An 11973-nucleotide genomic window follows, 5' to 3' on the forward strand; every position below is an offset into this window, starting at 1 on the left:
ACAGCTTCTGTAATATAAGACAATTATTTTACCATTACTGGACCCCCGCATAATTCCAATGGCACATATTGTATGACGCATTATTCTGACACAGAGGTTTATTATCCTAATTCTGTACATTTGTGTAGTATCTGGGATCCTTCATCCCGTGCTCCTCACTGTCCAGCACTGACTCAATCACTTACCCCGTGTCCTGTGGGCATTATATATGTAGAGGCCCATCTCAGACAGAAGATGGGCTGTATACAGCGTATACATTGGGCTCATTCACATCACTAGTGGTGACTGAGTATTACTGATTATAATCTGCTGTGTGTCAGAGTAATGTCCATAATGTAACTTATATCATACTCTCTGATTCCTATACAGGAACACATCATATTCATCATGGAGTACCTGAGTGGGGGAGATCTATACCAGCTAATAGAGAAGAGTGCCCCATTAGGTGATGCCACTAGCAGGTAAGAAAGAACGTGGGTATATTATAACTATTATTATTATTATTGATATGACAAATAGTAACATCAGTGTTTCCATCCCTGCACCTGGGCTGCAGTAGGACCCGGCCTATGCGGCCTAACAAATCCAGGCTGGGCCTTTATAGGTGTCCATGGTGACAGGTCTGTGTATAATACAGAGTCTCCTGGACACAGGGGCTCCATTGTGTTACTCAGCTATACAAAGAGCATGGGCGGGATGCATCAAGGGCAGAAATGTGGTCGAAAATGTGCATTTCTCATATGCACCTAGCCTCGGAGGGCGCGGTGGGTAACGACATCTTCCTGTTGGGATTATCAATAGGAGCCCATGGGCTTCTCTCAGCAGAGTGCTGAGAGAGGTTTCCAATTGAATCCTTCCCAGCATCCTCCACAGCACATGCCAGAGGGGCTTCTGGGTCAAAGACCCGAATGTCCCTCCTTCGCAAAGGGATGCTCGTACCGACAGAGCGGTCCTTTGCGGTGATCGTCATGCATACCAGCTATACCAACACCAGCATGCATGCGATGACCGGTGGAATGCATCGCGAGTGCAATGCATCATGCATCCCGCCCCATGTGTGATAATAATATGTCACGTGTCACTCTTATACTCTGATACTATATCAGGGGGAATGTACTATCTCATTATTGGTCATTTTACTTTAAAAATATTTGCTATTAATATTTATGTTCTTTCTTCCTCATCAGATTTTTAACAGCAGAAATCCTTTGTGGGCTCCAATTCCTCCACTCAAGGGGCATTATCCATAGGTAACTCATTATTTCTAATGATCACATACAGTAACCCCCTATATGCAGTTACAGTATAGCTATTATGTTGCTGGGGGTCAGGCTATAGAGAAATGTCGCTGCCCTTTTTTTGCAAATGGGGGATCATTCATTCTTGAGTTACATGATATGTAGGGCGAGGTTCTTGTGACTGCTTCACACACCCTCTTATCTCCCTCTTTATCCAACCGCATACATAGGGGCCTATTTATCATAGATTTCCCCTGAAAATACAATTTTTTAGGTGGTACCTGCAAATATTAAGTAACCCCTGAATGTATGTATAGGGAATCTCAGCACATATTGGGGATATCTGCTGCAATCCCCCAGTTTAATCACAAAAGCAGCCCCCATAGGTTTCTATAGGTTTATATGGGGGCTGCATACTGTATATGCCGATTTTACCAAGCTCTGGAATGTGAAGTATTCTGGAGCTTGGCCCCAGTAGCTAACACCATCTTCAGATAGTTATTGGGAAAGGGATCCATAGGATGTCTGCACGGCAATGGCTGCCACTATAGATATAGATAAGAAATTATGTTTATTAGGTCTAAAAGCTGATAACTAATAAATAGGCCCCATAGTGACTCTATGCAGCTGTCAGTCACAGTGATTGCCTCCCTACAGTCACCATGTTTTATACCACTGATCCCTTTTTCCCACTGTGTCGCTGACATGGTTCTTATTGTGTCTCTGGGAATCTTTCTCTGTAACAAACAAAGTTGTACAGCTGGTAGCTGTCTGACAGGCAGAACTTACACTCATTCTCCTCACAGGGACATCAAACCAGAGAATGTGCTCCTGGATGCTGTTGGCCATGCCAAAATTGGTGATTTTGGCCTCGCAGTTAAAAACACCAATGGCCAGAAGATATCAGGAGCTGCTGGGACGGTGGGTTACATGGCCCCTGAGGTGAGTAACAGATTAATTGGCTACAGGCTTCTCATACTGTATCTCCATTTCACTATTAATCGGACAACATCTTGGTTCTTAATGATATCTAAACACAGGGTCTTAGTCAGGGATGGATGCAGGGTCTGAGTCAGGGATGGACGCAGGGCCTGAGTCAGGGATGGATGCAGGGTCTGAGTCAGGGATGGACGCAGGGCCTGAGTCAGGGATGGATGCAGGGTCTGAGTCAGGGATGGATGCAGGGTCTGAGTCAGGGATGGACGCTGGGTCTGAGTCAGGGATGGACGCAGGGTCTGAGTCAGGGCCTAAGCCAGCATTGTGTGGTATTGCACAGCTGCAGGGAATTAGCTGTGCAATACCGTACAGCTGATATACTAATGCAGCAGGAAGCGTCTTGTGTACATAGAGGCCTCATGACAGCATCGCATATACAATTGCTGTGCCCTAAGATGCAGCATCAGATGTTCTTCAAGACAACCTGCAATCTGAGTAACCCTGAGGTTACTCAGATTGCCCCTAGCAGCTGCGTAGTCGAGGCCAGGAAGTTTGTGTTGGAAGACGCAGACCCTGGCCTCAACACTCTTACAATAATGGGACAAGACATGGAGGCTAGCTCCACCCACTCCCCACCCCCAAATGGCCGCAGCCTGTGAATCAGGCTCTAGCTTTGGGGAACTGTGAGAGATCTTGCAGTAGAGACTGGCGCCTGTGTAGTACAGATCCTGCTCATGCACCAGTTTTCTAACATCGCAATAGTACACATACCATCGGGTTTGCATATTACTTTGAATCAGGACCGCAATGCAGATGTTTGCGCAATTGAGCAATTATCGGAATCTGAGCATGTATCAAGTTCCATTACCGCCAGCTGTCTGAGCGACTATTTTCTTGCAGTGTGATTGACAGGCCGGGAACATTTGGGGGGAGTAAAGGGGGAGGCATTTGGTGGACATTTTGGGTACATGTCGCTGTCTGTGATCCCGTACGCAGAAAAATGGTTCTCAGTTGCCGTGGACACTCTGTGTGACAATAGGGTTACTCAGGACTCCTATAATCGACTGATCTATGACTAATGCTGGGTCTTTGTACAGTCACTTGGATTTGTGAAGTCACCGGTGGGCGGCTCAATACAAATCTAGGTGACTGTGACATTTGCATATTCTTGCACAGTCGCTGTGTACACATTTGCAGCACGATTAGGGTCCATCTCTGAATCAGGTTATAGTCCAGAAGAATATTTTCAAGAGGAAGAGAAGTGACACAAAATTATATAAGTACAGACTAATATATCCAAGTAAGCAATGTTACATAGGGGCTGATGCAGAGGTGGCAGCTGTTGCATTCGTACTGTAACTGAGATTTCAGATGCAGCGGACTTGTGAAAATATGTTAATGACTCAGCCGCTGTCTTGTGTACAGAGATGCCCACCGGCTGGCGTCTCGGACCCGCCGCTTACATACAATAGCCCCAACATCGGTCCCAGAATTGAACTTCTGAGCAACCCTACGGTGTCTCATAATGTCCGTCTCAACTAAGAGGCCGGGCCCAGTCCATCTGCAAACAAATGCGCAGAGACTGACTAGGAGGGGCCCAGAATACGGTGGTGACATGCCTGTGTTTTTGTATCTTCACACCCGTTACCTCCCCCCATCGTTACTAATCAATCACAGTATGTGGAAAAAAATCGCTGCACTGCATTCACCTCTGTATTAGGCCCATAGTCACATAGGGGTGTAATTATTAGGTAGTGAAGTGGAGTTTTTGGCCAGAGAAAGAGGCTATCACTGCTTCTTCCTATATAAGATGTCATATTGCATATCACTGTGATATGCGGCAACATGGTGTGGGAACATTGTTATTTATGAATAGACCCAAGCATTGCAATGTTCACTTAGCATAATTATGTAGAGATGAAAAAAGGGAAGAGGGCCCTGCTCTCACGATCTTATGATCTATAGGGGATATGGGTGGACACAATAGGGGGCAGAGGGTAAAGTAGAGATGGGCAGAGACTATAGAGGTAGTAGGGAGGGTAGTAGGGTAGAATGAAAACAATACATGTAAAGTCTGGGAAGCAGGTGAAAGACTAATGGAGTGAGGGAGGGAGTTCCAGAGGTTAGGAGAGGCCCAGGAGAAGTCCTGACTGTGAGAGTGGGAAGTGGTGATCAGGGAGATTAGCAGAGAGATGAGGGTGGGAGGAAGCATGTGAGGAGATGAGGCTGGAGATGTAGGGAGGAGAGGTGTGGGTGAGAGCTTAGTAGATGAGTGAGTTTACATTAATAAAAACCTTTTACCAAAGAGTAAAAGCCTATACCAGGAATGATTCAGTAACAATATATAGTAAGCAGTACAGTGTATGAATGGCTTCCACAGGGTATTCATTCCCCAAATGAGTCTTATGACCTTGTGGTACATTCAGTCAGGGAGCTCTCACCCCTCTTGATGTTCCCACTTCCATATTTAAATAGCTTCCAAAAAGATGGCCAAGCTGTCCTTCCTCTGCAGTCCCCCAGGTGTACTTCTGCACGCTGCAGCTTATCCAGCGCTTCCTGTGACATAAGCGGCTGAAAGTATCAGTAGCTTCCCTGTCACTTGTGTCTTCTGTCTTCCATCATTCACAGAAGATTCCACTGACGAGTAATGCTGCCAAGTCTCTCCACCCACTAATGTGCCAGCATCACGCTGCAGCTCCATGTATACCAACTGCTGACTACTCTACTGGGCACCACAGCTTTATGTACATGATCATATTTCTATATAACAGTAACCATTGCACTTTCTCCATATTTATTGCTGTGATTGCCTCATTTGCCTCGGTGTTTGCTTTGGCTCTCTAGTATAATATACACGGTCATTATTTATCATAACAGTTATTTTAATTTAGTAATTGATTTCCCTCATATAAACCCTCAGCTGAATGCTGTCTGTGTAATTGCCTGTATATGTTCATTGATATTCTTCCTTCCATCAGATGTTTCATTGTGCACAAAAAGGAGAGCTGTCAGCATAACCCGGTGCCTCCTGCCAGGTTGGACAATGTACTAATCATCTGTTTCTCCATCATGTTTTTACAGATGCTTAGAAAGAAGCCGTATGATGCCATGGCAGACATTTTTTCCTTGGGTGTCATGGTATTTGAGATGGCCACAGGAGACCAACCCTTTTACTGTGGTGAAGAGTCTGTTGAGGTTATAAAATCTGTCCTCAATGATAACCCAGTCTACCCAAAGGAACTCAGTCCTGGCATCAGTAACATCCTAAAGCGAGTGAGTATGCAGTATACAGGCTTATCACAGGGTCAGGAGATTATACTGTCACAGGGGAAATAAGGCACAGGTCTGAGAACATACATTAATACTAATGAATACACTCCCAGCAAATGTACAGCCATGGCCAAATGGTTTGATTGACACAAGTATTGGTTTTCACAAAGTTTGCTGCTTCTGTGTTTTTGTCAGATGTTACTATGGTATACTGAAGTAAAATTACAAGCATTTCATAAGTGTCAGGCTTTTATTGGCAATTACATTAAGTTTATTTATGCAATGAGTCAATATTTGCAGTGCTGACCCTTCTTTTTCAAGACCTCTGCAATTCGCCCTGGCATGCTGTCAATCAACTTCTGGGCCACATACTGACTGATGGCCGCCCATTCTTGCCTAATCAATGCTTGGAGTTTGTCAGAATTTGTGGGTTTTTGTTTGTCCACCCGCCTCTTGAGGATTGACCAAAAGTTCTCAATGGGATTAAGGTCTGGGGAGCAGGGCTGTAACTAGGGCTCCGCAGGACAAGCGGCAATGTTCAGGCCTGTTAATTTTCTGTTTATTATCATTCTCACTTCTAGCTTCCTCTTATTTCATCCAAGCATTTTCTGGCCTACCCCATCTCTTCCCTGGTCCTTTCCCATGAGGCCTTTCCCCTTTTTTTGGGTGCGTTATGTCCCTATTTGAAAAATGGGGGGTGCTAATGTCCTTTCTGGCTCAGGGCACCAAAAAGTCTAGTTACAGCTCTGCTGGGGAGTTTCCTGGCCATGGACCTGTTCCCCTAGCCACTTAGTTATCACTTTTGCCTTATGGCAAGGTGCTCCATCATGCTGGAAAAGGCATTGTTTGACACCAAACTGTTCTTGGGAGAAGTTGCTCTTGGAGGATGTTTTGGTACCATTCTTTATTCATGGCTGTGCTCTTAGGCAAAATTGTGAGTGAGCCCACTCCCTTGGCTGAGAAGCAACCCCACACATGAATGGCCTCAGGATGCTTTACTGTTGGCATGACACAGGACTGAAGGTAGTGCTCACCTTTCCTTCTCCAGACAAGTGATTTTCCAGATGCCCTAAACAATCTGAAAGGGGATTCATCAGAGAAAATAACTTTACCCCAGTCCTCAGCAGTCAATCCCTGTACCTTTTGCAGAATATCAGTCTGTCCCTGATGTTTTTTCTAGAGAGAAGTGGCTTCTTTGCTGCACTTCTTGACACCAGGCCATCCTTCAAAAGTCATCGCCTCACTGTGCGTTAATATGCACTCACATCTGCCTGCTGCCATTCCTGAGCAAGCTCTGCACTGTTGGTGCCCCAATCCCGCTGCATCAACTTTAGGAGACGGTCCTGGTGCATGCTGGACTTTCTTGGGCACACCGAAGCCTTCTTCACAACTATTGAACCTCTCTCCTTGAAGTTCTTCATGATCCGATAAATGGTTGATTTAGGTGCAATCTTACTAGCAGCAGTATCCTTGCCTGTGAAGCCCTTTTTGTACAAAGCAATGATGACTGCACGTGTTTCCTTGCAGGTAACCATGGTTAACAGAGGAAGAATAATGATTTCAAGCACCACCCTCCTTTTAAAGCTTCCAGTCTGTTAATTCTAACTCAATCAGCATCACCTGTGTTAACGAGAGAATCACTGATATGTCGCCAGCTGGTCCTTTTGTGGCAGGGGTGAAATGCTGTGGAAATTTTGGCCCTCATTCAGAGCCGCTCGTTAGCGGCAGTACGCTCGTTCCGAGCGATGTTTGCACATCTGCGCATGCGTACGCTTTTTAGTACGCATGCGCGAACCAGTCAGTGCGGCCGAAAATCATTTGTACGCTATATAGCGAGTGCCTGCTATTTTGAGTGACAGAATGAGGCGTATGTGGGTGGTAACAGGGGAAGGTGGTTGAAAATGGGGAGTGGAGATCCGAACGCAGGCGTGCTTAAAGGTCAAAACGGGCATTTTATGGGTGTGTATATTTAAAACAGCAGCGTCATTGACCACGTCACTGGATTATTTTAGAGCCAGAACTGCTCGCAAATTTGTGGTAGCAAACACCAACCACAAGAATAGCGAGCAGTTCATACGCTGGTCGATGTACTCGATTAATCTAATAAATAGCGGACATGACGTAGGATGCGTGCGGCCAGGGGGCGTTTTTAACAAATAAACAAGCGTATGTTTTGCTCGTTCGTTCAGACTTAGAGGTGTGAACAGACTGCAATGTGCGTACGGATCATTTGAATAGCCACCCCTTGTTTTTAAACGAACGACCGCAAATAGCGAACGGCTCTGAATGAGGGCCTTTGTTTTTGGGATTAAGGAGCTCATTCAGACCCACTTGCTAAGATGCAAACGTTCGCTGCTGCCGATGGTATGCAGTGTGTATGCATTGCAGTGCGCATACCTTAGCGAAAGCTCACAATGTGTTTGCTCACTGCGCATAGACAGCCCAGCAGAGTGAGTGACAGGGGAAGCAGTTTGTAGGTGGTAACAGGGGCTGGCCATTAAAAACAAGGGAGTGGAGGTGCAAACACAGGCATGCCTGAGCATCTCAACTACATTTTAGTAGTGTGCATAATTATAAGACAGCATCATAGTACACGTCACCTGGCTTGTATTTACACAGAAGTGCTCGCAGTGCTTGCGGCAGGGTATGGTCATGTACCGATGGTTGGATACACTTCCTGGGCATGATGTGCACAAGTGAGGATCTTAAGACAGGCTGGGGGATGTCTGCATACACTATGTGATCGCTCTCTAAAGCTGCATACACACACAACGATTTTTTTAATGATTATCGTTAAACGATATCGTTTAACAAAAATTGATGGCAAAAATCGTTCACTTTCTGAGTCAAACGATGAACGATTATCGTTCATGCGCGTTCACGTTTGTAGTTTGTCGTTCAGTCAGACTTGTCAACTCAACGATTTTCATTAAGGGAATATGCAAAAATCGTTTGTAGTTCATAAAAATCGTTCATGACACTTAGTAAATGAACAACTTTAGTAAACGATTTTAGTACATTTTTCAAGGGAAAAAATCATTTACTCAAATCGTTCATTAAAAAAATCGTTGTGTGTGTATGCAGCTTAAGAAATACTGGGCGTGCAAATGCATTGCTGTGCGATTGCACTGCCTACGCAATTTGCATACACATCTAGCGAGCGGCTCTGAATCAGCTCTTAAGTTCATTGTCATGGCAAAGAGGGACTTTGCAATTAATTGCAAATCATCTGATCACTCTTCATGACATTCTGGAGTATATGCAAAAACTGAAGCAGCAGACTTTGTGAAAACCAATACGTGTGTCATTCTCAAAACTTTTGGCCATGGCTGTAGTTGTAAGACAAAATGTAATATTTTATACATGTCATCCTGAGAATAAAGTAGCATAAGGAAAAGGTATGACATTGGTCAGCTAGTGCTTATCTACCATTAACACTCTATACTTTTCTGTTTATTCCTTTGATAGTTCCTATGCAAATCCCCAGAAAGAAGGCAGCGACTATATATTAACATCAAAGATCATCAGTTTTTCTGGCCCATTAACTGGGAAGACCTGGAGGCTGGCAGGATATGTCCCCCATTCATAATGCCGCCGGTAAGTATATGTACAATATAGGAATGTACACAATATGTGCTCCATCATACAGTCCTATTATCTCATAGACAATGCTGGTGATCAGGAGAGATGAATGTTATAGTACAAATGGTCACACAAATGCCAATCTAGAGGGACAATGGACCTGATTCATTACAGATCGCAACTGCAACAGTGTATGCAGATCGGCCGATGGTGCGTACTGCGCATGCACTGCACGAGTTAGCATTGCGATCACACTGCGTTCACCTTCACAGATAGGAATCCATCGCAGAGTGAGTGACAGGCCGCGAGCATTTGGGGATGGTGGCGGGGGAGTGGTTGGTGAAACGCAGGCGTGTCTGTCCATTTTCATGGGCGTGCATAAATTAGCCACTGCAACGACATACACAGCTTGTGCACACACTGCGTGCGATGAGGTTAGCAATTTCTGAGTAAGGTCAACCCTGCTGTAATTGTGCGTGAGGGGCCGATGTTACTCGGTAGCAGTAGGCATCTCTATGCTGGCTGTGTGATGGCATTGAGATAACATTCATTAGCATATTCTCGCAGCGGACAAGTACATGCAATCTCTTACTTGTCATCCTTGCTGGATCAGGCCCACAGTATGGCTAAATGACTGCAGTAAAAATGTTGTGGCCAAATGCAGAATATGGAGAATATTTTGTAGAATGTTTTTGAAATTCAATTGTAAACACATGGACAGTATATGTTTATTATCAGCCGTATATGTTACTTTCAGCCAATTTATTGCAATCGGTGGCAAATGCAGAATTTCTAGAGGGAGTTTAGAAATCCTTGATTTTGAGCGAGTGTGGCCAGTCCATGGAGAGGGCATCATTAGCACTTACACTGTGTCATACAAAGGGCCTGATTCAGCAAGGATCGTAACTGCGAATGCAATAGCGATTATGCACGCAGACTCACTGCGATAGTAGTATGCTAATCCATTGCGATCACTATGCCATCGCAGAACATAAGGACGCCCACTTTACCTTACACACATACATATGTACTGTTTAGTACGACTGCAAAACCATCTGTACTATTGAGTATCATCGCAGCCTCACGCACACTTGCACAAGCTCTGACCTTACTCAGGAATTGCTAACTTCAGCTTACGCTATGAGGCCTCAGGCTGCATACGGCATTGCAGTGGATAATTTTTACACGCCCAGGCAACGGCGTTCCAACGCACTGGCACGCCTGTGTTTCGCCAACCACCTCGCGTGACCACCCACAAACGGCACTTTCTATCAATCACTCTGCAATGGATCTGCATAGTCACTGCGATCGCAGTGTTCAGTTCACACACTGCGTTCCATGCGCAGAATGCAACGATCGGTCGATTGCGTAAGTAATCTCAGATGCGATCGGTAGTGAATCAGGCCCAAAGTACTGTGTGTGTCATAATTCTGACATATAAAGGGCCAGCAAACATAGTTAACCCATTAGATGTGGCAGTAGGGCCATCCTGCCTGAGCTGAATGTTTTTATTTCAGATGTGGGCACAATTCCAGAGTATTGGAGCAAGTCCAGGAGTCTAGGCGAGCAGCAGAAGAACCTAGCACTGCCCTGGGCATATATGTACACATTAGTTTCCTTGTGCACTTGATTAATGATCCCTATAGATGGTCTGTAGTAGTGCACCCCTTAGTGCATGTTTTCCAGATCTCCTAGTTGGTGCACAGGTGTATTTATTTCTGGCTGACACATTAAAAGATCCACAGATGGTGCTGACCATTTCTGATACTGAGAAGAACATGCAACACTAGTATAATTCTATTAGTTTACTATTTCTATTGTGGTCATGGTGTGGGCTGGAGAGGGGCAACCAAAAAAACCCTTGCATTTGCCTATGGCAATATTCTTCCTTTCACATGCAACATGCATTGATATTGTAGAAGGGTAAATCCAAACTACAATGTAATTATACAGCAACCCAAAGTCAGTGAGGCATCTAGTTACCATTATAAATATATCTGCCACCTAATGTGCAGGTTACAGTATTATCTAATATTAATATACTGATTGCTTATATAATCACACAACATACAGGTATAGCATAATATTAGTAAGCAGAGTTTGCACATTACCTAATTATTTTTCATTATGACACAGTGACAAAGAGCCCAATTACTGTGTATTTATTTTGTGTTTACATGATGGATCTGATTTGTCTCCTGTTCCTAGACCCCAGTTACCACCTGTGAACATCATAAACTGGATGACTTGGTACCACCTCAAGCATCACGGGAGCCACCAATATCTAAGGTGGAGGAGCGCCGGTTCCGTGGATTCTCGTTTGTAAGTGACCGGTGGAGAACCATGGACAACCAGTGATCGGCATAACATCCTGCCTGGTTCCATCACAGCAATTTTCACCTGCTGATTAACATCAAATACAGCAATACCATCTGCTGAATACCAACAATATAACAATAACACCTGCTGATTAACAACAATACAGCAATAACACCTGCTGATTAACAACAATACAGTAGTAACATCTGCTGATTATCAACAATACAGTAGTAACACCTGCTGTTTACCAACAATCACAGTAGTAACATCTGCTGTTTACCAATAATCACAGTAGTAACATTTGCTGTTTACCAACAATCACAGTAGTAACATCTGCTGTTTACCAATAATCACAGTAGTAACATCTGCTGTGTCCTCAAGTCTGTAGCAGCATTATTTCTTGCACCTGGATAATCTCGGCATTCCATAAAACTGGCATGTTAGTTGCAGCAGCAGTTCCTCTGTACTTCAAAACTTGGGACAGCAGAGGTAATATTTTTATATACAATCAACTCTATTACAGTATTTGACTAAATTATAACATTTAGATTGTAGAATGATTTGCTGTGTACACAACTCTGTATTTGCTGAGGTCCACCAGTCACCAGCATCTCTACACCCTAATCAC

At 44.4% G+C, this 11973-nt stretch overlaps 1 protein-coding gene across 1 annotated transcript; it reads left to right on the plus strand.

Annotated features, from left to right (window-relative positions):
- The first annotated feature begins 387 nt into the window (after positions 1 to 387).
- On the plus strand, positions 388 to 11384 carry LOC148501850 (protein kinase C theta type-like). The gene is made up of 5 exons (XM_088449888.1): positions 388 to 461; positions 2045 to 2180; positions 5256 to 5447; positions 8913 to 9041; positions 11235 to 11384. The coding sequence occupies exons 1-5, from the start codon at positions 388 to 390 to the stop codon at positions 11382 to 11384; spliced, it is 681 nt and encodes a 226-aa protein (XP_088306014.1).
- The last annotated feature ends 589 nt before the right edge of the window (positions 11385 to 11973 follow it).

This window comes from Taudactylus pleione, unplaced genomic scaffold (assembly GCF_031769625.1).
Source record: "Taudactylus pleione unplaced genomic scaffold, aTauple2 ptg000499l, whole genome shotgun sequence".
Lineage (NCBI taxonomy): Eukaryota > Metazoa > Chordata > Amphibia > Anura > Myobatrachidae > Taudactylus > Taudactylus pleione.